Source organism: Heterocephalus glaber, unplaced genomic scaffold (assembly GCF_053883595.1).
Source record: "Heterocephalus glaber isolate CG9 unplaced genomic scaffold, H.glaber_assembly_v1.0 deba00001532, whole genome shotgun sequence".
Lineage (NCBI taxonomy): Eukaryota > Metazoa > Chordata > Mammalia > Rodentia > Bathyergidae > Heterocephalus > Heterocephalus glaber.
In genome coordinates, this window is record NW_028258330.1 from 24,923,845 (window position 1) to 24,948,805 (window position 24,961).

Consider the following 24,961-nt stretch of genomic DNA (forward strand, 5'->3'; position numbering starts at 1 on the left):
GAAGAGAAAGGAGAGCCTGTAAGCTATCACAGTGATTCGGCATCCCGGACCTGTCCAATCAAAAAGGATTTTCCTTAGTGGCGTGTTCGGTTCGCAGGTGGACTAGGAAGGAGGCGTGTAGCCTGTGGGCTTTGAAGAAGGTTTTGAACAGGAGCCACCCTCAGAGTTGGGATAATTAAGTTTTATGTGGTGACACTGGGAAGTACTCCGCCTCATCTTTACCGGTGACAGTTCGGAGAAGGTAGCCAGCATGACGATCATCTTCTTAAAGCATAAATCACATGGCAATCAATATCTTACACTTATTCTTAAAATCTAAACTTCTAGGTAGGCATGGTGGGACATATCTGTAATCTCAGCATTGAGGAAGACTGAGTCTAGAGAATCACAAGTTCTGAGTCCTGCCAGGGCAAATTAGCGAGACCCTGTCTCAAATTTTGTTGTTGTTGCTGTTGGTTTTTTGTTTTTTGTTTTTTGTTTTTAAAGAACTGGGCATGTCGCTCTATGGTAGAGCGCCCCTAGGTTCGACATCTAGTACAGGAAAAGAAAGAGTTGCTGACTCATCACCTTGTTTTTTTCTTCATAATTTAAGACATGTTTAAACTGTTTGCTATATGCAATTGGTTCCATAGCTCAGGGATTAGAGCACTGTTTGTTTGTTTGTTTCGATACTGGGAACACTGGTTTTAAATTATTTGCTACATGCCCATGATCCATTGACCCTAGCAGACTCTTAGTTCCATGGGAACAGGAAGCTGTTTGCCATGTTTTCTGATGTAACCTCAGCCCTTGGTACATGATGGATGTTTGTTGAAATAATAGGTTTTGGGTTGTCATCTTCCAGAGCATTGATGGGTGGCATTTCCCTATGATGTTACTTTGTGGAGTTGTCATTGGATAACAGCTAGACATTGAGTGATGGCTGTGACTTGGGAGGGTGTCCCCTTTGTACTTGGGCTAGTGAAATGTACCTATAATTGCCTGGATCACTGTCAGAGGACAATATCAGAAGTCAGTGAGAGAATGGTTTTATTATCATTTTTTATTTATGCATATTAGCTATACAGAATAATGGGTTTCCTTTTGGCATATTCATAGATCCACATGTCCGAGGCCAGCACACCAACACCACTGGCTGCCATGGCCACACTGTGGGTGATGGGTGTGTCTAAGAAGTGAATCTACAGGGCTTTCATGTTTTAAATAATATATAGAGACATAGATATAGCTTAAAAGTATGAGGAATTCCCAGGCCAATTATTATATGTGCTACCGAAGCGAGCACTCCCAAGCCAATTATTGAGTGAAAGCCAGTAACAAGTAACGAGAGGATTCAAATATTGGAACATGGAAAACCACTTAGCATATGAAGGCATTTACAAATACTGAACATGTGACTTTCACTTTGTCAGTCACACAGAGCAAGAGAGACAGAAGTGAAAGTCCAGGGCCTGCCCCAAGTGGAGTCTTAGAACAAAATCTCTTCACATGAAGGTGAGACACACCAAGGGGTCTCACCTTTCAGTGTAATGTGAGATGAACCTGCTGCACAGCCCATACCACTAGCCCCAGGAAACATCAGGAAAAGCTTGGGTGCTGAGTGCTAAGTAGAAAAGTTAAACAGAAAGGCAAGGGGATTTTTTTTTTTTTGATGGTACAGGGGATTGGACCCTTTGCACTGAGCTACATCCCCAGCCTATTTATTTGAGACAAGGTCTCACTAAATCACTAATTTCCCCGGGCTGAGCTGGAATTTACAGTCCTACTGCCTCAACCTCTCAAAGTCCTGGGATTACAGGTGTGAACCACTATGCCCAGTTTGGGGATTGTTTTTAAAGCTCTTTCTTGAGAAGTTGTGATCATAGATGAATCCTCTACAGCCCAGGGAGTACAGCCTGGTAGATCAAGAAATCTCAAAACTGTAAACTGGGAACCTGGTTCACATGATACTGTTTGGGTGTGCCTGCACACCTGTGGCAAAAAACAAAAACAAAGCCTCTCTGAAGAAGAGCATATCAATCAGATAACTATCTACAGATAATTTTTTTGTTTGTTTTGAGACAGGGTCTCACTTTGTAGTTCAGGCTGGGCTTAAACTCACTATGTACCCCAGGCTGGCCTTGAACTCACGGCAATCCTCCTGCTTTAGCTTCCTGAGTGCTGGGATTACAGATGTGTACCAGAAGCCAAAAATGGCGGAACCGTGAATGCCATGAGCACAGTTCCTCCAGGATAAGGTGCCTGGTACCTGGAAATCACCAACCTGAAGCCCCCCCCAAAAAAGGGAGGTGTAGGGGTCATTCGAGAATATCAAGGGAATGAACAGAGGAGAAGAAGAAAATAGGATCCATTGCTACAAAAGAAATAATTATGCAGACTGAAGAACACTCAACCCAGCAAATCTAAGGTGTACCCACCCCAGTGGGGACCCGAGGAAACAACTCGGCCACTCCCTGAGAAACAGAGGCCAGGCTGGGGATTTAGCTCAGTGGTTCCAGTGCCTGCCTCACAAGCACAAGGTCCCGAGTTCGATCCCGGTACCAAAAAAAAAAAAAAGAAACAGAGGCCGGACTTGAAATCTGGAGAGTCTTGTACAGCCAGAGGCAGCGGTGATAACCAACACAATATTCCCCAGATGGTCCATCCCGAGGAGAGTTGGTAAATGAAGCTCCCTCCGTCAGCAGGAGGATTCTGGCCACCATTTGGGGCAGAGGTGCAAACAGGTATGCACCATCCCATTTGGCCACCACAGATAATTTTTCAAGGAATGACTGGCATACACAGTCACTGACAACCAGGCTCCCAAGACAGCAGGAAGAAAATCAACATGGATTTCAGATATTATAATTCACAGACATAGGTTTAAAAATAATGCACACAAAATGTAATGCTAGAAAAGAGCTATAGGAAGAGGAAGGTTCTTTTCTTTTCTTTTTTTTTTTTCAGTACTGGGGATTGAACTCAGGGCCTTTGCACTGAGCTACATCCCATCCCTTTTTAAAAAGTTTTTGAGACAGCCACTAAGTCACTAACTAACCCACCCAGCCTGGGCTCAAATTTGCTATCGTCCTGCCTCAGCCTCCCAGAGTGCTGGGATTACAAATTGCATCACTATGCTCAGCAGAGGACTGGGGATTTAGCTCAGTGGTTCTGCCATCTGCCTCGAAAGCGCAAGGCTCTGAGTTTGATCCCTGGTACCAAAAACAAAACAAAAACTATGCTCAGCAGAAACTGGGGTTTTTTTGGTACTGGGGATTGAACTCAGGACCTTGCACTTTCGAGTCAGGGGACAGAACCACTGAGCAAAACCCCTGGCCCTAGCAGAAACTGTTTTTAAATTATAGCAAATGTGAAAAGAAACCAAAGAAAACTTTTAGAAATGTGCCCTGCTCCTTCCATAAAGAATCAGTTACTAACCCTTGACATATGGCCCCTGGGAATGTTTGGAAATTATTTGGTCTGGCAAGTTCTTCCTAAATGCTATCTTTTGCTAAACCTTTGTCATACAGAGGAATAAATTTTTGCCCCAAGAGCCTCCAGGCTATTAGGAGTAAAGAGCTGCCATAATGGGAATGCTATTGCCTGGTGACCCTTTTATTTTAGATAACACTTTAGTTCTTCAGGATGGGCCTGTTCATTCATCTTTGTCTAGAGAAATAAAATTCACTTGGGCCGGGAATTTAGTTCAGTGGTTCTGCTGCCTGCCTTGAAAGCCCAAGAACCCGAGTTCGATCCCCGGTACCAAAAAAAAACCCCCCCCCAAAACAAACAAACAAAAATTCCCTCTCCTCTAAAATTCACTTAATGAGTATCTATAGATTACTTATTGTGTACCAGAGATTGTTTCCTGAGTGTCTCCTCCTTTTCAGAGAGGGTCTTGATATATAATTCAGGCTGGCTTTGAATTTACTATTTAGCCCAGTCTGGCCTCAAATCATGGTGATCCTCCTGCGTAGGGCTCCCAAATGCTAGTATTATATGCCTGCGCCACTATGCCTGGCTCCCTGCCCCCCCCCCCCCAAATGCATGCTAATGCCTCCCTCATGTATGCTAAGCAGGTGCTCTACTGCTGTGCTACATTCCCAGTTGCTGAGTGCTGTTTTTGTTTCATTCTGGAGATGAATCCAGGGTTACATAAATGCTAATCTCTACCACTGAGCTACAGCCCCAGCCTGAGTATTTTGTTCTTATACTTTTGTTTTTTGTTTTGTTTTTGTATGTTTCTTCACTCTATAGCAACTCTATGATGTAGGTACTATAAACATGTCTATTTATCATATGGAAAACTGAGGCACCAAGAAGCAAAGTAACTTACCTAAGATGATATAAGGGATCGGCCAGGCTTCCTCCAGAGTTTCTCCCCCCCCCCCCAAGTTTCTGATTTTAATTAACCACTGTCTTAGTTTGTTAGGGTTGCCAGAACCCTGGGGTGGGGGTGGGGCAGTCAGGGCACACACCTATGATACCAGCACTCTGGGAAGTCGCTGTGATTGAGTTCAAGACCAACCAGGGCTACATAGAGAGAGCTTGTCTCAAAACAAAACAAAATAAAAACACCCAAAACAAACAAACAAACAACCCCCTGCCCCCAAACAACTGGGAGTCTGGTTTAAGGTCTTCATGTTTCTCTTCTCACGTAGAAAAGTTAGCTCTTCTGGGATAGCTGGAACACTTATTGTGGAGTCGGACACTAGAAATTTCTCAAACTTTATCGTTTCCCTACCTGGCTCAGTGCCTGGAATGACTGTATTAATTAACCTCAGAAATCTGTAAGCTGTGATTGGCCACCAGGTTCAGTGCCAACCAGGTGGCCCCAAGGGAATGGGACATGGGATTGGTAAGATTTTGGTGGAGGATGAGATAGCAGTGAAGAATGGCAAGTTTGTAGCAAGGGGCAGCCTGACTGAGGAGCCCCTTGCTGGGGCTCTACACCCCTGAATGCTCACTCAGCTGTCCCATTCTTCAAGCCATTATGCAAGCATTTCCAAGGGTGCCTCTGTGCCCAAGCCTTGAGGTCCAATCAGGATGGATGCCGTAACTGTAACCCCTGCTCAGAAGGGGTGGAGAAAAGGAAAGCTGCTAACAGCAAGAGACTGTCACAGGACGGTGTGGTCCCAGGTCCTGTAAGAACCTCAAAGGGCAAGGGAGGGTTCTGGTCCATTCTGGAAGGTCAGGGAAATCTGTTCAGAGGTGGCAAGAGGGCAAGCTCCTGCAGTCCTGCTGAGAGTGGGAAACAGCATTTCAGGAAGAGAACTGTACACAAGGCGTACAGAAGGCCTGCTGGGCACAGGAGAAAGTACAACGTACCTGAAGGATGTACCTACAGGGAGGGTCCAGTGCCTCCCATCACCCAGGATAAAACCAAAATCCTCACTATGGCCCTGTCCATCTCTTCACCCTCGTCCCCTCTGCCCTTACCCTCTGCTGCCCTTTTACAATCCTTGGCTTTCTCTTGGTTTTGGTGCTGAAGATTGAACACAGGGCCTCTTGAATGCCAAGCAGATCCTGTACCATTGAACTACACCCACAGCCCTTGGCTTTCTTACATTTTGGCCTCAAAGCCTGTACACTTGCTGTTCCCTCTGCCTTTTCACATAGGTGACTTCATCTCCTTTCTTAGGCCCTGAGGAAATGGGCCAGTACTGACCTCACTTGACAAAAGTAGCTTCCCCTCCTCAGAAAGAGTATATTTAAAATGATGAAACGCCACCCCCATGCCTTTACAGCCCACTTACCTGCTGGACTATAACTCCACGAGGTCAAGGATTTTTATCAAAGTTTTTGCTCATGGCTGTGAGCTCTAGATTCCGAGCGTCTAGAGCATTGTCTGGCACAGGGCAGGTGCTTAAGAAATATTTTTAAATTAATTAAATGACTGAATGTATTAATATATTTTCCTCGAGTAATACTTTTTAAATGGTATACTGAAAGAAGTTATAGTTGCAGAAGAGATGAGAATCTGAGGCCAGTAGATCAGTGAGAATGTTAAAGTAAGGAAGAGGGGCAGGGAGAAGGAGGGGCTTAGAGCTTCAGGTGGGCCCTGGGTCTCCAAGATTCCCAGAAAGGCAGTGGGATGTGGGAGTCTGGGGAAGACTGGGTTGGGGGGAGCATTTGCTCAAGAAGTGGGGATGATAGAATGGGGGTAGCAGCGGAGAGCACAGGGGTGGTATTCAGGGCAGGATGGGGAGTTCATTGGTAGACATGGGCCTTGAGGGGGTGAACAGGCAGAGGGTTTGTGAGGCAAGGTATCAGAACAGTGGCGGGCAGTGTTCCACAAGGGGAGAGGAGTGGGAATGAAAATGTTTTGAGCACTAGGGTACTAGCGATCAAACCCAGGGGATTGTGCGAGCTAGGCAAGCACCCTACCACTGAGCTACATTTCTGACCCTTTTAAAAATTTTCATTTAGAGACAGAGTTGCTCAGGCTGGGCCCGATCTTGAGATCCTCCTGCTTTAGCCTCCCAAGTAGCTGGGATTATAGATATGTGCCCCTATACTCAACCTTGAACTTTTAAAATATTTGAGCTGTTCTATATTTACTTATATAAGAAAATGAAAATTAAGGGTTTCATTATTCTTTTGGCTAAGGCTAAAACAAATTATGTAAAAACAATGAGAATATTTGGAGTCAAATCCATGGCAGTCCCGGCATATGACCACATGGCCATGATTATGAGAGAGGCATTGTTGATGGCACTCTGGTTTCTATCCCTATGTTCTCCCCTGAACTCTTCCATGTTGCCTGTGGGTCCTTCTTTGAAACCCCTATCACCCATTGTAATTCAATAATTTAAAAAAATTGAATGAATGTCTTCTTCCACACACCCAACTCCATGGGAAGGGCCATCATAGGACTTAGGTGCATTGTAGGCTCTCAGTAAGCAGCTGAAGGCGAATGAAGATGAGAGAAGGGTGTAGGAGTGTTTTGAGGGGGCAGGGTCCGCTGAGACCTAGATGGGGCCCCTACGAGGCTGGGCTGGGAGCGGCTAAAGTGGGTTTGAGGGTTTATGTGAGAGAGTGGGGTCCCAAGAGGGAGGGATGGGAAGTCCACATAAAGGGGGAAAGGCCAAAAGGTGGAACTGGGGTGTTCATAACAATAGGGGATCAAAACCAGGCAGAGATGGGTGTCACATAAAGAGAGGCCAGTGGCTCCCAATAGGCAAAGGTGAAAGCTACTGTGGATGGGGAGAATGGGAAGTCACGGACAAGGGGTGGAATTTGTGTTACACAGTTGGTGTGGGGGAGGCTGTGACACTGTTGAGTGGTTTGGGTGAAGAAGGAATGGGGGTTGATGCTGCAAAGTTGGGGTCTCAGGCGCACTGAGGGTGGCCAAGGCTTGTGTCAGAGTTGGCGGTCAGGTCTGGAGAGGGGACAGCGGTGCAGATAAAGGGGTGGGAGTCCCGCGCGTGCGGCGGATATGGGTCCGTGTAGAGTTGGAGGTTCAGGTGAGGTGGGGATGAGGTTCCCAAGCGCCCGCGACTGACTGGGTCATGGAAGCCGGACAGGGTAGCCCAGGGATGTGGGGGTCCCTGAGCCGCGGCTGTTTCCGGGGCAGGGGGCTTGGCGGCGGCTCCCGGGCTCCCCCTAGCGGCCCCAACTCGGCCGCCGCCGCCGCCGCGGCTCCCACAATGCTCGCGTAGCCCCGCTCGGCTCCCGAGGCGGCGGCGGCGGCGGTTCCAAGATGGCGCAGGCGATCTTCGAGGCCCTGGAGGGTGAGCTGCTGCGGGGCCGGGGAGGCGGCTGTTCCGCGGCGCGCCCCCTCCCGCCGCGCCCTGGCAGCGCCGGTCCCAGGGCGCGCGGCGGCCGCGGGGCGGAGGGCGCTGGGGCCGGAACAGCCGCCGGGCGGGAGGGGCACGGGCGGGAACAGCCTTGGGAACCGAGGCGGGGGGGGGATCGGGACCGGAACAGCGACGGGGCTAGCCCTCGGCGGCGGAGGGGGGACACCGAGGCCGGAACAGCCGAGGAGAGCTGGTCCAGCGGGGAGGGGGTCGCGGAGCGGAACAGCTGCAGCCTAGGGGGTGGGGGGCGAGGGAACAGCGGGGTGAGGAGGAGGCGTCCCGCGGGGACGCGGAGCGGACGGCGGTGCGGGAGCAGCCACCAGGCAGCAGCGCCTTGGCTGCCAGAGCAACTGAGCCAGGCTCCCTGGCCACGAACATCCCTTGAGCGAATTGTATGCCACGTGCTGGGTGCAGGCCCGGAAAGGAGGCGCCACCTGTGTGCAGGCCCTGGACTGGGAGCTCACAGACCCGGACCAGCAACGCATCATGCTGGGTGCACAGTTTTACAAACTGAGACCGAGAAACTGTGCGTGCCGGTGTGTGCCTGGCTGGGACGTGGTGCTCTTAGATCTAGACTGGCAAACACGGAGACCAAACTGTCTGGTGACAGTCCTGTGATCTGCACGGTCTTGGAATGGAGGGTGGTCCTCAGAGTTGTAGGTTTTTGGAGACAGCAGACCCTGAGGGCTTTCCTTGTGCACCTGCTGTGCATCAGGGTGGAAGAGTACTTTAGTGACCCAGGGCCCTAACAGACTAGACCCTGGAGCAAATGAGACCCAAGGATGCTCTTGATGAGTATGTGGCTAGAGTGCAAGCAGGAAGTAGATTGTACTGGCCTCAGGAGGTTGAAGACCCCCTTTCAAATCCGCCCCCCCCCACACACAGTGGGGATTGAAACCAGTGCTATCACACTGAGCTGCATCCCCAGCCCTTTTAAAATTTTGAGACAAGGTCTCGCTAAATTGCCAGGCCAGCTCAAACTTGTGGTTGATCCTCTTGCCTCAGCCTCCCACAGTGCTGGGGTGACAGGCATGCGCTGCCACACCTGCCTCAAGTTGACACTGAATCTTGTGGCTCCTTTGGAGATGTCAGCCACTTAGCTTTACTTGGAGGATCAGAGTTCTCACCATGAAATGGTGGTGACCTTCTCTCCCCATCTAGAGGGTTACCATTTAAGGAATTTTCATTGAGCCACAGTCCCCCTTTAGCAAAGGTAAACAGCAAAAGAACCACAGCTAGTATTGTGCTTTGGAGGGTCAGAGTCTGTGGGGAGCCCTGTCCTGGAAGACAGTGGGGTTCCATTGTTTAAATGTTTAGTACAAGAATGTGTTCATATAGCTGGGTGTGGTGGCACATGGCTGTAATCCCAGCACTAGACTACATAGCCAGACCCTCTCTCTCTCTCAAAAAAAGTTCATGTATTGAATAATGAAGAAATTAAAAGAGAAATCAGATGAGTCTGCATCTCAGTGGGTAGGGCATAGGCAGGATTCAGTCCGTGGCACCAAAAAATAAATGCATAAAGTGAAATCAGTTCCGAGGGCATTGTGTTACCTGCAGGGTGAGGGAAGTATAGCAACTTTGTGGAGATCCTGGGGAGAGGGACATCCCTGTAACCTAGGTGGTGGGAACTGCATTTGCAGAGCTCTTGGGGGAGCAGCTAGAGATGACACCTCCATCAGTTTGATGAAGCTTCTGAACTTTATCTTGGGATCAGTGGGGAGCTAAAAAAAAAGGTTTTCAGCAGGGGAGCCACACGATCTGATGTATGTTTTATAAAGTTCACCCTGGTTGCTTCAGGAATAGACCAGAAGGGGACCAGAAAGGCAGCTGGGAGAACTGATCTGGGGCATGGGCCAGCAGAGGGGATGGGAAGAGTGTATTTGAGACATTTTGGGAGGCAGAATAGACTAGATTTGCCAAAGGTCTAGAGATGGGTGGAGAAGCAGTGGGCTGAGGGAAGAATTGTGGGATGCCCCAGGGGCAGTGCTTGGGAGGACTGGATGTCCTGTTTTTGGTTTTTTTTGGTACCAGGGATCGAACTGGGGTCCTTGTGCTTGCGCAGCAGGCGGCGAAACCACTGAGCTAAATTCCCAGCCCAGGATGTCCTGTTTTTATTAAAGATTACAGCAAGAGGGCCAGGGATTTAGCTCAGTGGTTTTGCCGCCTGCTGCGCAAGCACAAGGACCCCAGTTCGATCCCTGGTACCAAAAAAAAAAAAAAAAAATTACAGCAAGAGGAACAGACTTAGGGGTGGGAAATGACATTTAATTTGAGTTCAGCTTTAGACAGGCTGTACTTTTAAAGATTAAACATTTTCTTTTGAATTTTTTTGTATAGGCACACATGCACTTTTAAGAAATTATAGAATGCTCAGTGGTTCTGGTGCCTGCCTTGCAAGCGCAAGGTCCTGAGTTTGATCCCAGGTACCAAAAAAAAAAAATAATAGAATGATCCCATGTAACCCGTGTCACTCATTGGTACATCTTTGAAGCACTAGAGCATGTCACCACCAGCTCCTTCCCTTCTCCCCCATCCCTCACCCCTGACCACTACTAATCTGTTCTCTGTTTCTAAAATTGTCATTTCAAGAACATTATGTAGATTGAATCATAGTGTATATAGCTTTTGGGACTTACTATTTTGCCCATTAGAATTTCCTGGAAATTCATCCAACTTGTTGTCTATCAATAGTTTGTACCTTTTCATTGCTGAGTATCCCACAGTTTGGATGTTCCACAGTTTGTTTAACCATTCACCCATTGAAGGCTCTCTGAACTTTCCAGTTTTTCACAATTGTGAATAAAAATTCAGTGAAACTTCTTCATGTACAGTCCATGTACAGATTTGCATCCAGATGCTAAAACACAGTTTTGCATTAAAATGGTAGAGGGTTTACAGAGGCCTGTTCAAGAAAGTATGAACTCCAAATTTGTAACTCTGAATACTGGAGGTAACTAGAAAGGGGGTGAGTGAGACTACCCAGGTAAAGTTTAAAAGGGAGAGGAAAGAGAGTCCAGACAGAAGGGACTCCTTGAATTTACAATGCTTAGCAGGTGGACAGGAGAAGAAGAGAGTAAAGGAGGCTGGCAAGAAGTTACCTGAAAAGTGGTGTGTGGAGCCAAGAAGGGCATGTTTTAGGGTGTGTTGAAGGCTTGTCCAGTGAGTTACTTTCTCCTTGCTGGAACACAATACCCTATACCAGTGATGGCGAACCTTTTAGAGCTTTCAATGATAACAAACAGCCCACTGTGGCACGCATGCTATAGGTTCACCATCATTGCCCTACAACTGGAAGGAGGAAAGGTTTATTTTGGCTCACAGTTTGTAGAGATTTCAGGCTAGTCACGTGGCTCCGAGGCAGGGCAGCCATGGCAGAGAGGCATGGAGGAGGGTTGCTCATGGTAGGGCAGCAGGAAGCAGAGATAGAAGTCAAGGGAGGAGGGAGAGAGATAGACCCTTTCAGCCCACACCCCCATGACCCACCTCCTGCAACCAAGCTCCACCTCCCAATTCACATTTACCTGTAAACTCATTGGTGGACTAATCCACTGATGAGTATCACATTCCCATGATCTAATCACCTCCCTAAAGCCCCTGCTCCAGTGCCTGAGGCTTTGGGGGAACATCTAGATATAAATATAACGATGCTGCTAGACTGTCTTAGGTGGAAGTTGGGGGTTTAAGCCCCACTAGCACAGTACAGGAGGATTGAAAAGTGGGTAGGGCAGACAGAGACTGTAGATGACCCTCACCAGACACTGGATGGTTTTTTTTCCTCCATTAAGTTTATTGGTACATTTTAGGTATACAATAGAGTTACATTCATCATTGGAATCCTGTACCTTTACATGATGTATCTTTTTTTTTTTTTTTTTTGGTACTGGGGATTGGACTCTGGACCTTGCGCTTGCGAGACAGGCACCGGAACCACTAAGCTAAATCCCCGGCCCTTACATGATGTATCTTGGTTCTTATTGTTTTCCCCTTCCCCTGCCCTCCCTTCACGCCCTCCACCCTTCCCTCTTTGCGAAGACTTTGTTTCCATTTTTTTTCCTTTTCTCATGTTTTTTATTCCCTTCTTTCCTTTCCCCTACCCCCCCACTTCCCCTACCCCTTTAGAGATTTTCTTCCTATTGCACAATATCAGTTATACATTTTGATCCTTATTTACACTTAGTTTTTCACACCAGAGAAATTATTCAGTATTTACACATGTGTGTCCTATTTATTTCACTTAAGAGTATGGCCTCGGTGTACATCCATTTAGCTCTAAATGTCTCTAGTTTCTCGTTCTTTATGGCTGAGTAGTACTCCATAGACACTGGATGTTGAAGGAATGACTGATAGGAAGGAAAGCAAGGATGCCTGAGTACAGACTTGTTAAGATTGGCAGGGTCATTTCCAGAAGGCCTCTATGGCTTGTCTTAGAGACAGCCTTGAGTAAGAGGGGAACTCAGCCTAGCAGGGGCATAAGGGCTGGAAAATTGTTTTATAGGAAATGCCAGAGGGAGTCTGTCTAGGGCTTTGAGGGTGGTTGTATACAAGCTTCTCCCTGGCCCATTATCTTCCCAGCTTTTCTTTTTTGGTACTAGGGATGGAACCTAGGGCCTCTGGATACTCTACCACTGAGCTACACTCCCAGCTCCTTTTTTATATTTCCTTCCTTCCTTCCTTCCTCCCTGGTACTGTGGGTTTAACCCAGGGCCTTGTGAATACTAGGCAGGCACTTTAGTGCTGGGACTCATCCCCATCCCTTCTTATTTTTTAAATTTGAAATAGGTCTTGCTAAATTGCCCAGGTGGCCTTGAACATGTAGTCTTCTTTTAGCTGGGATTATAGGCATGTATCCCATACCTACCTCTTTCCAACTTTTTGTCTTGTGATCCTTAGGTTTGTCCTCATGGTTCAAGATGGTGGGTAGAGTTCCCACTACCATATTCTTGTTTTAGGAGCAGAATGGGGGATGGGACAAAGAAGAGGGTCCCAAGCCAGGCAGCTCTTAGAAATCTTCCTTGCCATATCTATAGCACCTTAATTTACCTCCTCTCAGCCAGAATGTTGAGCTGCAAGAGAGGCTGGGGAATATAATTTTTATTCTGGGACCACATTTCCAGCCTCAGATCTTCAGATGTATTACAGTGAGGTAGGAGAGAACTACCGTGGGGCACAGCCAGCTGTCTTTGCCCTGGTGGTATTTTGGTTCTGGCTTGTGAGGGTGCTGTCAGAGCAAGTGTTGGGCCTGCCTTCCACAGACCCTGCTTTGCCTTTTTCAGGAATGGACAACCAGACTGTTCTGGCCGTTCAGTCATTGCTGGATGGCCAAGGAGCAGTCCCTGATCCGACAGGTCAGAGTGTCAATGCGCCCCCTGCCATCCAGCCATTGGGTGAGTATCTGTGCCGCTCAGCAGCAGAGGGTGAGCAACTCCTCATGCGGAACAAGTGGGGCCTGTGTGGGGCCTGGGCATGAACTGCCACTGTGGTTTCCAGGCTGTCCTCTAGTGTCTCTGCCTGCCAGCCTGGCCTTTCAGGCGCATGCCTTTCTCTGCTTAGCTCTGAGGATGCCCTCTTTCTTAGTGAATGTGGAGAGTTGGTATTATATAGAGAACAAACTATTATATAGGGAACGAATAGGAGCCTCAGTGCTGGGCAACACTTGCACCTTTGCCCCAGAAATAATTTCTTGGCCTCCCCTCCCTCTATGGAAAGAACAGTTCTCCAGTTTACAGGAAGTTCCTTTATGAGTCTCCAGTTTACAGGAAGTCCCTTTATGAGTCTGTCTATTCATTTATTTGTTCTATAAACATTCTTAAGTACTTAGGAACCAATTGAGGGATAGAGAGATAAAAAACTGGTTTGAGCCAAGTGCGGTGGCATATACCTGTAATCCTAGCACTTGGAAGGCTGAGGCAGGAGGATTGCCAGGTTTGAGGCCAGCCTAGACTACATAGTGAGTTCAAGGCCAGCCTGAACTACATAGTGAGACCCTGTCTCAAGCCCCCCCCCCCCGCCATCAAAGAGAGCTGATTTGAATCCTTGTTTCTTTTCTTTTTTTTTTGGTACCAGGGATCGAACTCAGGTCCTTGCGATTTCGAGGCAGGCAGCGGAGCCACTGAGCTAAATCCCTGGCCCTCCTTGTTTCCATAGTTCTTGTCTCTGAGGCCCTGAGTAAGTTAACTTGTGCCTCAGTTTCCACGTCTGTGAAATGGGGACAATTGTCCTACTTTATAGAAACCTTATGAGAGAACTTGGGACTTGGTATTAGCTATTGTAAGAAACAGAAGTTTCTTATGGTTTCTGCAGGATTAAAGTTTATTTTTCTGATGCATAAAGTCTGGATGGCCATTTGGGGGTGGGAGTGGGGGTTTCTTTGTGTGGCTCTGCTGCCCTCACATGCAGCCTGGGATGCTGCCCTAGCTACCACTTTGATTTCTACTTTCCAGCCAATATGAAGGAAAGAAAGAAGGAAGTAGCAATCTTTCCCTTTCCTTTTAAGGGAAGTTGCATTTACAGTACACTTCTGTTCCCTCCTATTGGCCAGAACTCAGTCACATGACATGCCTAGCTGCAAAGCAGGCTGGGAAACATATTTGTCTTTGTCACTTTCTCATCACTAACATGAAATGTCTGATACTCATGGTTTAAAGGAGGAGAGGTTTAGGGCCGGGGATTTAGCTCAGTGGTTTTGCCACCTGCTGCGCAAGCGCAAGGACCTGAGTTCGATGATCTCCGGTACCAAAAGAAAAGGAGGAGAGGTTTATTTTGGCTCACAGTTTAAGTCCATAGTTCACTGGCTCCAAGGCAGGACCACCTGGCAAAGAGGCATAGTGGAGGAAAAGCTGCTCACATGTTGGTGGTCAGGAAGCAGAGAGAGAAAGGAGGAACCAGGAAGGGAGATAGAACCTTCCAGGCTACACCCCAGTGACCTGCCTCTAACCAGACCCCATCTCCTAAGAGCAAGTCAGCTGTATCACCCCATGATTTAGTCACCTTTCAAAAGCCCTCCCTATGAGAGCAGGAGGCTCTTGGGGGACATGTAGATATAAACCATAACAATATTCTTTAATTAAGAACCCATGTTTCCCATGAAAATTTGTATTACTCTATAAGAAGGATACAATTAAAATTGAATATCAGGGCTGGAGAAATAGCTCAGTTGCAGAATATGTGCTAGGCTTACGTGAGGCCTCAGGAACACACACACACACACACACACACACACACACACACACAGATTCAGCACAGATTCAATAGCAGTTTCTGCTAAAAGTCATTTGTTTTTCTTTTTTGTTTTCTTTTTTTTTGAGACAGGGTCTCGCTATGTAGTTCAGGCCACCCTTGAACTCACTATGTACCCCAGGCTGGCCTCAAACTTGAAGTGATCCTCCTGCCTCAGCCTCCTGAGTACTGGGATTACAGGCGTGTGCCACCTTTCATTTGTTTTTCTTTAAAAACAAAAAAGGGGGCGGGGATTTAGCTCAGTGGTCCCACCACCTGTGTCCCAAGCAGAAGGTCCCGAGTTCGATACCCTGTACCAATAAATAAATACATAAATAAAAACGAGGTCTCACTATATTTGACAGGCTGGTCTTGAACTTAGGAGCTCAAGAGATCCTCCCACCTTAGTCTCCAAAATAGCTGGAATTATAAGCATACACTGCCGTGCCTGACCTTTACAACATATTTTGTTTGTCTGTTTTTTGCATTGCTGGGGATTGAACTGAGGGCCTTGATTATGCTAAGCAAGGCTCTACCCCCATTACATTGTGTGTTTCTTTTCTTTTTTTTTAGACAAGTTCTCATCATATAGTTTAGACTGGCCTTGAACTCACTATGTAGCTCAGACTGGCCTCAAACTCACAGCTATCCTCTTGTCTCAGCCTCCTGAGTGCTGGGATTACAGGCATGCACCACACACCCAGTTTACAGTGTTTTTTAAGGGCTTGACACAGTGGACAGCTGTATGAGGCCCTCGGTAATAATGAGTGTTGGGTGTTAACTAGCTAATCACTCAATTAGCTTTTCATTTACTCAACAAGCATCCATTGCAGACTTTCTAGGTCCCTAGGAGATATCACAGCTATAATGATAATTAAGACACATTTTCTTTCTTTAGGGGACTTATAGTCTGGTAGATGAGAAAACTGATATGAGAGGTGTACCCAGAGGAAGGAGCTGTGGCCAGTGGCTTTAGGAAGGCTTCCTGGAGGTGGTGAGCCTTTTAGAATGAATAGATCTGAGGGGCACCTGGACAGGGGAACCAGTGATGGCTTGGGCCGTTTGGAGACTAGGGGATCATTTCAGGCAGGTTAAAGATTCTGATTTTTGCCAGGTGGTGCATGCCAGTAGTCCCACCACTTGGGAGGCTGAGGCAGGAGGATCACTGAGACCTCGGGGCCAGCCTGAGTTATGTAGTGAGTTCAAAGCCAGCATGTACTACGTAGTGAGACCCTGTCTCAAAAAAAAAAAACAAAATCTTATGAATTTCTCAACTCAGGAGCAAACACACTTTGTGCCTTCCTGATTTCTAATTATTTGATAGCTGGCTGCACAGGGGTGGCTCTTCCTGCAAGTGCCTGTGCGGGCTTTGGAAGTTCCTAGGAAGCACTTGGTTGATGTTTGCCATAGGCATGGCAAGTCACAGAATGTCATCCAGATGTGGTGTTTTTGTGGTCGGCCAAAATCTCCTCCTTTCTTCACTGTGATTTCCCTTGACTTACTCCTTTTTTGTTACTGTTTCCTCTGTGGCCCTCGCCGTGCTGTGGGTGTGACCCCTAGATGATGAAGATGTCTTCCTCTGCGGGAAGTGCAAGAAGCAATTCCACTCGCTTCCAGCTTTCATGACCCACAAGCGGGAACAGTGCCAGGGCAATGCCCCTGCCCTGGCCACAGTCTCACTGGCCACCAACAGCATCTACACACCTTCAGCAGCACCTGCTTCAGTCCAGCAGGCCCCACCTCCTGCCAATCGCCAGGTATTCATTCATTTGTTTGTTCAATCACAGCAGTAGGTCCATTGGAGTTCCTGCTATGAATCAGGCACAGAGCTGGGCATTGGAGGTACAGCGGGGAACTAGATAGACCAAATCACTACCCTGGCGGAGTTGGGTGAGATGGGTAGTATGCAAACAAGCGTGTAAAGATGTACTTTTTTCCAGCCTGTTAAATGTAGAGAGATAAGAAATACCAAGACGGGGTGGGAGGCTTTGCCATATTGTATGTGGTGCCTGGGGAAGCATTCTAGGAAGAGGTGACCATTTAAGCAGAGATCCAAGATGAGAGGAGTCATGTGGCTAGTTTGGGGGAAGAATGTTCTAGGTGGAGGGAGCAGCAAGTGCAAAGACTCTGGGGCAGAAGTGCTGGGTTATTTTAGGAACTAGGAGGAGGGAAGAGTAGCTGGGGATAAAGGAGTAAGGAGGAGATGATTCAGACAGGCAGAAGGAGGGTCTGGGAGATCCTGTGGGCCTTGTGGGCTTTTACTTGGAGAGACATGGGAGCCAATGGAGGGTTTTGAGCAGAAGAGGGAACTAGCCTGACTTATACTTCACCTAGGTCTCTCTGGCTGCTGTATGGAGAATAGATTTTGATAAGAGCAAGAGCAAACAAGGCAGGAGACCCACCTGGGGGCTGTTCCACAGTCCAAGCCATGGATGGTGGTGACTTGAGCAGGGTGTAGGTGATGAGGGTTCAGCAATATCTTGAAGGTTTGTGACAGGGTTTGTGAATTGATTGGGTGAGAAGTGTAACGTAAGAGGAGTCAGGGATGGCTCCAGAGTTGGAGTTGCCATCATCTGAAGTGGAGAGGCTGTGAAGAGAAGGTTTGGGCTCTCAGGAGTGCAGCTGGACATGTGGAATTTTTTTTTCCTTTGGGGGGGTTTTGGTTTTTGATTTTTTTGAGACAGGGTCTTGCTATGTAGTTCAGGCTGGCCTTGAACTCACTGTGTAGCCCAGGCTGGCCTCGAACTCACAGTGATCCTCCTGTCTCACCCTCCCAAGCACTGGGATTACAAGCGTATGCCACCATGCCCAGCAGATGTGGAATTTGAGGTGCCCTGGAACCTTTAAGTGGAGGCAGAAATGATGTAGACAGTGTAGACCTCCAAGTCTGGAGGTCAGGGGGAGGCCAGGCTGGAGGTATCTGGAAAAGCCTCTGGAATCCTCAGTTTAGAATGTGGATCTGGGTCAAGGACATGCTGGGTCAGGGATCTTAGATTAAAAATCTGTCATTAAGGAGGTTAGGGTGTCTCAGGAGGCCAGGTCAAAAGGTCAGATTTATCCTTGGCCTCTGCTTCTGTCCTTTTTCATTTAGAACATTATCTTCATCCATTGTGTAGAGAACATCTGTGTCTTCATGATAAAAGCATTCACCCAGCTTGGTGTGGTGGCACACACCTGTAATTCCAGCATTCTGGGGGGCTGAGGCAGGAGAATCACACATTTGAGCCCAGCCTGGGCAATTTAAAAGATCCTGTCTCAAAATAAAAAATAAACAAAGGTTTAGGGATGTAGTGGAATGTGAAGGCCTTGGTTCAACCCCCATAACTGGAAAAAAATAAGAAAGAAAGAAAAACATGCATCTCAGTCCCATAGGACAGATAGACTGAACTTTTCAAGTTCTCACAGACTCTTTTAGCATAGAACATCATCATTTTTCTAACTCCTTGATTATGAATTTGCTAGCAGAATATGTACCCTCTTCTACTTTTTTTTTTTTTTCCATAAAAGGAGATAGGAAAATTCCTGCAATCCTGGGCAAGGGAATAATTTTAGAACACAAATAGTCAGTTATAGGTAGACACAAGCCCTGCTGCCTAAGTGAATTGGATGGACAGGAATGTGGTTTCCAAGGTTGTTTTTTTTTTTCTCATCTCAGCCTAACTCTTCTTACATTGTAAGTATAAAAGTGAGTTGGAGCCAGGTGTGGTGGCCCACGCCTATAATCCCAGCACTTGGGAGGCTGAGGTAGGAGGATTGCGGCCAGTTTGAGCCTAGCCTGGGCTACATAGTGAGATCCTGGAGCTGGTGCTGGCATTCTTGTCCACAATGTGAGGCATTCCCTCGACCTGCCTTGGTTGAGGGCAGAGATGTCCCATCCCTGAGCTAGGTCTCTGGGCTCTGGGCCAAGCTGCTTCTGTCCCTGGAGGTTTCAGAGACAGGTGATCTAGGAAGAAGGGGTCTGTCAGTAAAGAAAAACTATTATTATTATTTCTGTATGGAATTGGGGGTTGTACCCAAGGCCTTCACACTGAGCTACAGCCCTTTTTTATTTTTTTATTTTGAGACAGAATCTCACTAAATTGCCAGGCTGAGTTTGAATGTGTAACCCTTCCGCCTCATTCTCCCAGTGTCCTGAGATTACATGTGTGTACCGCCATGCCTGGTCCTGATATTATTTTTGTTAATTTTTTGTACATTTACCAGAAATACAGGCTTCCCTCTGTTTTTTAAAAGTTAGTGAGTTACAAATCAAGGCTTCTTTGTTCCTTTTCTCTCCCCTGCCCCTAGGTAACTGTGGATGGATATTCTTTATGAGATACTTTGAAATATTTACTTCAATGACTGTAGGAATTACAGTATTGTTTTAGTTTTTTATTTATAATTAATTTATATTCTTGTCTATTGAGGCATTTTATTTGTCTATATGTTTTACATAAAAAGAAAATCCCAGGATTTTCCCTCCTGTGTGTTTTCATCTCATCTCTTCATGGTCCATGGTGCCAGCTGAGGTTGTCGGTACAGTGAAAGGAAACCGACGGGTTGGGAGCAGATCATTCTGTCATTTTTCTAGGGCTTTCAGCTGCCATCAAACCTGGGGCTGATCACTCTACACTCATTTAACCTGCCTGTGAGGCTCCCAACAATCTTCCCAGCCCTGTGATCGAAATTCCTGTGATTTCAAATCCACCAATGTAGCTGTGCTTCATCATCACAGTCAGAAAGAAACCAGACCATTCCTTTGGAGTAGGCCTAAGAAGAACCTGGCGTCCTCGTCACTTTTCAGCATTGTTGATGCTCATGAGACCATCATCCAGGACATTCATGTGCACAATTATCGCAGCATAAAAAGATGGTGGAAAGAGTTAGGTTTTAAAAAAAATAAGAATATGTAATCTAAATATTATTATGCAGTTTGATTTTCCATGCCGTATGTTATTCTGTTCGATGATTATATTGTGTTATTTTTAATACATTCCCCTGTTGATAGACATTTAGGTTATTTACAGTTTTTCACCCTTAGGAACAAGGCTGCATGGAATTGTCTTATTTGTGGACTTCCTGTAAACATGTGTGAGTGTTTTCCTAAAATAGAAACCCAGGTGTGTGTCTTTCATGCTTTTTTTTTTTTTTTGAGACAGGGTCTCCCTATGCAGTTCAGGCTGGACTCAAACTCACTGTGTAGCCGGAGCTGGCCTAGAACTCACAGCAATCCTCCTGCCTCAGCCTCCCAAGTGCTGGGATTACAGGCATGCATCACCACACCCTGCTTGTGTGTGTCTTTCAGAGAGGTGTGACTTACTGTCTGCTTGGTAGATGTTTAAGTGGAAGCTCAGAGAGGTGGAGTGACTGGCCCAGAGTCACACAGCAGAGAGCATGAGAGGTGGACATTTCAGAACCTGGGTCTTCCCCTCAGCTTCCTTACAGAGTCGCATGTGTGTCCAATCACCTGTCTTCCTGTCCAGATCTCCACATACATCACAGTGCCCCCATCCCCACTGATCCAGACCCTGGTGCAGGGGAACATCCTGGTGAGCGACGACGTGCTCATGTCTGCCATGTCAGCCTTCACCTCCCTGGACCAGCCCATGCCCCCGGCCCCACCCCCTGTGCAGGTAAGGAGGCCCCCAGGCTTCCCCAGGGTCTTTCTGTGTGCTGGGGATCCAATGCAAGGCCTTGTGCATGCTTGGTACGACTCTGAGGGTCTCAGTTCTAGGCTCACTTAGTGACTCCAGCAGACCCAGGATCTTGGAGAATAAAGGGGCTCGACTGCAGCTCCCCTATGCTGAGGGGAACTATGAGCCTTGCCCTTGGCCAGCCCTGCTGCAGTGAGGAAACTGCCCCATTTCAGTGGCATTTCACGGCCATAGTCCAGCTATTTTGACTCCTGTTTTTATTCTTAATGAAGGTATCCCAGGTCCATTAGAAAATGTACAGTGGCTCCTTGGGGATTTTCTCATACACATAGACAACCAGCTACTGTGACCAAAATCCCAGACTCCCAGAGGGGAGGAGGAGCGCACCATCAAGCACACGGTTGGTACAGAGTTGAGTGAGCTGGCACAGTGTGGTCAGTGCCCCTGGTGGGTGAAACAGCCCTGTTAACCAAGGAAGTATTCCAAAGCCAAGCTTTCAGATGCCAGTCAAGACCCAGTCCTACAGATGAGCCCTTCTTGTGATGGCAGCATTAGGCCTCCTGTTAACCCATTTCTGCTCAAGCTGGGCCAGTTTTGCTGTGTTCATAGAGAAGAAGCTGACATCCTCTCAGAATTCTCCTGTGACTGTTTCCCTGCCGCTCTCAGCCCTGTTCTCTGAGCTGCCCTGGGAGTAGCTGTCCTATCCATGTGTTGACTAAAGCAGAAATCCTTCCCTACCGATGAATAAGACAGCTGAGAGCCAGAGGCCCTAATGTTTTAATTTTCTCTTGTGATTTCAGAGCAGCCTGAACATGCATTCAGTGCCCAGCTACCTCACCCAGCCTCCGCCGCCTCCTCCACCCCCACCTCCCCTCCCCCCACCCCCACCTCCGCAACCTCCTCCCCCTCCCCCTCAGAGCCTGGGCCCCACCAGGCGCTCCAATCCCGGTGGCAATGGTGTGGTGGAGGTGTACAGTGCCAATGTACCCCTGGCTGGGAGTGGAACAGTGGAGATCCAGGCACTGGGGATGCAGCCCTACCCACCCCTGGAGGTGAGTGGCAGCTGTATGCCAGGCACTGTGCTGGGGATGCCATGGGGAGCAAAACCGGATGCACCCCTAGACCTTGTGGAGCGTGCTGCATCGTGGGAAAGAAGGACTATAATCAAAGCCTCACAACTACAGATGCACAATGCAAACCAAGGAAAGGTGGGATACAGTAGAGGTTGCAGCAGAAATACAAGCTGCCCTCAGGTGAAGGTCAGAACACTAAGGAAATTCCTGTTTTTGAGAAAAGGATTCCTCGATTATCAGCATAGCCATGTCTGATATTCTTTAATAAGTAAAGTGTATCAGTTAGCTATTGCTGTGTAAGAACTATTCATAAGACCTCAGTGGTATGTAACAAAAAGAGTTTATCATTCACATGCTGTGGTGGTTGGCTCAGTACCTCTGCTGATCTTGTCTGGACCGTCCTATGTGTCTAGAGGTTGGCTAGCTGTCAGCTGCTCTAAGGTGACCTAGGCCTGGACAGGTGGGGTGCCTCAGGTCTGCTCCACATGGCTCTCGTTGTCTAGCAGATTCTCATGACCATGGTATAGGTGCCAAAACATGAGCAGAAGTGCTTGAGGCTGCTGGAGGCTTGTAAGTGGTGCAGTGTCATTTTTATTGACCAAAGCAGGTCACAAGGTCAGCCTGCATTCAGGGGGTAGAGAATAGATGCCATCTGTTTTTTTTATTACTTTGATTTGCAGCACGGGGGGATCAAACCTAGGACCTTGAGCATGCTAGGCAAGTGCTCTACCCTTGAGCCATGGACTCCTCTTGATGGGAAGAGCTGTAAAGTCATACTGCAGAGGTGTAGATACAGGGAGGGGTGAAAAATTGGGGCCATTCCACAATCAATGCACCCTGCTGACAAGCAGAGCCACAGGCAGTCTGCTGTGAGTGCATGGAGTCCGTGGAACCTTCCAGACACCAGTGTTGATGGTTATGACAGACACAGCCTGCCCACACGTGAAGTCATGGCCCCAGACTCACCCTAGAACTCAACCACACAGGTGCATGTATGTGAAGAGAGCCCAGACAAGGGGGAAACTCCTGCCACCAGGCATGTGACATTGTGACAACCTGCAAGGAGATCTGCCCCAGCCCAGAAGACTAGAACAAGCTTCTCTGAGGACTACTGCAAAAAATAAAAAAAATTTAAAAAAATAGGTGCTTAGAGCATGATGGTGGCCTGGTAGAGGGACAGACCACCAGAGGGGCTGCTGCTGCTGCTGTTCTCTCTGCAGATGAGAGTGCTCTTAGAGGGCACAGCCTGGAGTTTATTTGGCTTTGCATCCTTTGCACCTAGCTAAGTCCCCAGCCTGTGGCCCACCTCTAGTCCAGCTCTAGTAGGTATTTTTTGTTGGTTTGCTTTTGTTTTGTTTTGTTTTGGTACCGGGGATTGAACTCGGGACCTTGCACTTGTGAGGCAGGCACCGGAACCACTGAGCTAAATCCCCAAACTGGCAGAGATCCTCCTTCCTCAGCCTTCCAAGTGCTGGGATTACAGGTGTGCACCACTTTGCCCTGCACCCAGCAGTAGGTATCAGTTTCCTCTCCTTTAATGTGGGAACTCCTGTAATCCCAGCACTTTGGGAGGCTGAAGCAGGAGAATTGCAAGTATGAGCACAGCATGGGCTGGGGGTGTAGTTCATTGTGAAGACCCTGGGTTCAGTTCCCAGTACTGTAAAGAGAAAGAAAGAAAGCAAGAGAGAGAACTTCCTTGCCAGAGATGTTGAGGATGATGAGCCTAACCCACTGACAGTCACCTAATTGCTCAAGAATGCTTCAAATAATGAGTGCATTCATTCATGTGATAAATATTTCTTTTTTAAATATTTAATTTTATGGTTCACTTTTGATACATGTAACGATCACATTCATCATAGGGAATTTGTACCTGTACATGGTGTATCTTGATTCTTCTTTTTTTCCCCATTTACCTCTCCTCCCTTCAACCCTTCTTCCCCTCCTTATTTATAAAAGCTTTGTTTGGGCCGGGGATTTAGCTCAGTAGCACTGAGCTGCCTTGAAAGTGCAAGTCCTGAGTTCGATCCCCAGTACCAAAAAAAAAAAGAGCTTTGTTTCAATTTTTACTTTTTTTTCCTCTTCCTTTTCTCCCCCCTCCCCCCTCTTTTGTTCCTCTAACCATTTGAACATTTTCTTCCTACTTCTCAATATCTATCTTCCATTTTGCTCCTTATTTACCCTTTGGATATCTCACAAGAGAATTCAGTATTTAAATGTGTGTCCAATTGATTTTACTTAAAAGTGTGGTTTCAAGGTGCGTCCATTTACCTAAAAATATCTCAAGTTTATCCTTCTTTTTTTTTTTTTTTTTGGTACCGGGGATCGAACTTGGGTCCTTGTGCTTGCGCAGCAGGTGACGAAACCACTGAGCTAAATCCCCTGCCCAAGTTTATCCTTCTTTATGGCAGAGTAGTGCTCCATTGTATATAAAAACCACATTTTCTTTATCCATTCATCTGTTGATGGGCATCTGGGCTGTTTCTAAGATTTAGCTATTACAAACTGTGCTGCTATAAACATGGGTGTGCATATATTGCTGTGCTATGATGCTTTTAACTCTTTTGGGAAGGTACCAAGAACGGGAGTAGCTAGATCAAATGAAACCTCTAGTTTTAGATTTTTTTTTTTTTTTTTTAGTTTTAGTTTTTAAAAAAATAAATTATTTTATTTTATCCTATCCCCCTCAGCCCCCTTCCCTCCCTATGTACAGAAGCTTTTTTTTTTCTTCCTTCTATTTTTACTTTTTTCCTTCTCCCTCCCTTCCTTTCTCCCTCCCTCCTCCCTTGTTCCCCTTCCCATTTGAACACTTTTTTCCCATCTCCCAACATCCATTGTATATTTCAGTCCTTATTTCCACTTTTGGTTTCTCATACCAGAGAAACAATGCAGTATTTAGATATGTGTCCGATTTATTTCACTTAAGAGTGTGGTCTCAAGGTGCATCCATTTAGCTATAAATGTCTGAAGTTCATCCTTTTTTATGGCAAAGTAGTACTCCATTGTATAAAAAAATCCACATCTTCTTTATCTACTTGTTTGTTAATAGGCATTTGGGCTGTTTACAAGATTTAGCTATTACAAACTGTGTGCTGCTATAAGCATGGATGTACACACATTGCTGTAGTATGATGCTTTTAATTCTTTCAGGAAAATACCAAGAAGAGGTATAGCTGGGTCAAATGGAACCTCTAGCTTTAGTTTTTTGAGGACTCTCCATACTAATTTTCATATTGGTTGCACCAGTTTATACTCTTAC

The 24,961-nt window shown here is 47.0% G+C and overlaps 1 protein-coding gene and 1 pseudogene across 1 annotated transcript in view; one reads left to right on the forward strand and one right to left on the reverse strand.

Annotated features, from left to right (window-relative positions):
* The first annotated feature begins 7,631 nt into the window (after positions 1 to 7,631).
* Positions 7,632 to 24,961, forward strand: part of Znf341 (zinc finger protein 341) — a 47,364-nt gene continuing 30,034 nt past the window's right edge. The window contains exons 1-5 of the mRNA XM_004867927.3: positions 7,632 to 7,712; positions 13,055 to 13,165; positions 16,557 to 16,753; positions 20,459 to 20,608; positions 21,430 to 21,681. Of these exons, the coding sequence (XP_004867984.2) occupies positions 7,682 to 7,712; positions 13,055 to 13,165; positions 16,557 to 16,753; positions 20,459 to 20,608; positions 21,430 to 21,681 (741 nt within the window). The 5' untranslated portion in view covers positions 7,632 to 7,681. The remainder of the gene's footprint in view (positions 7,713 to 13,054; positions 13,166 to 16,556; positions 16,754 to 20,458; positions 20,609 to 21,429; positions 21,682 to 24,961) is intronic.
* On the reverse strand, positions 19,408 to 19,831 carry LOC147824706 (small ribosomal subunit protein uS8 pseudogene; annotated as a pseudogene).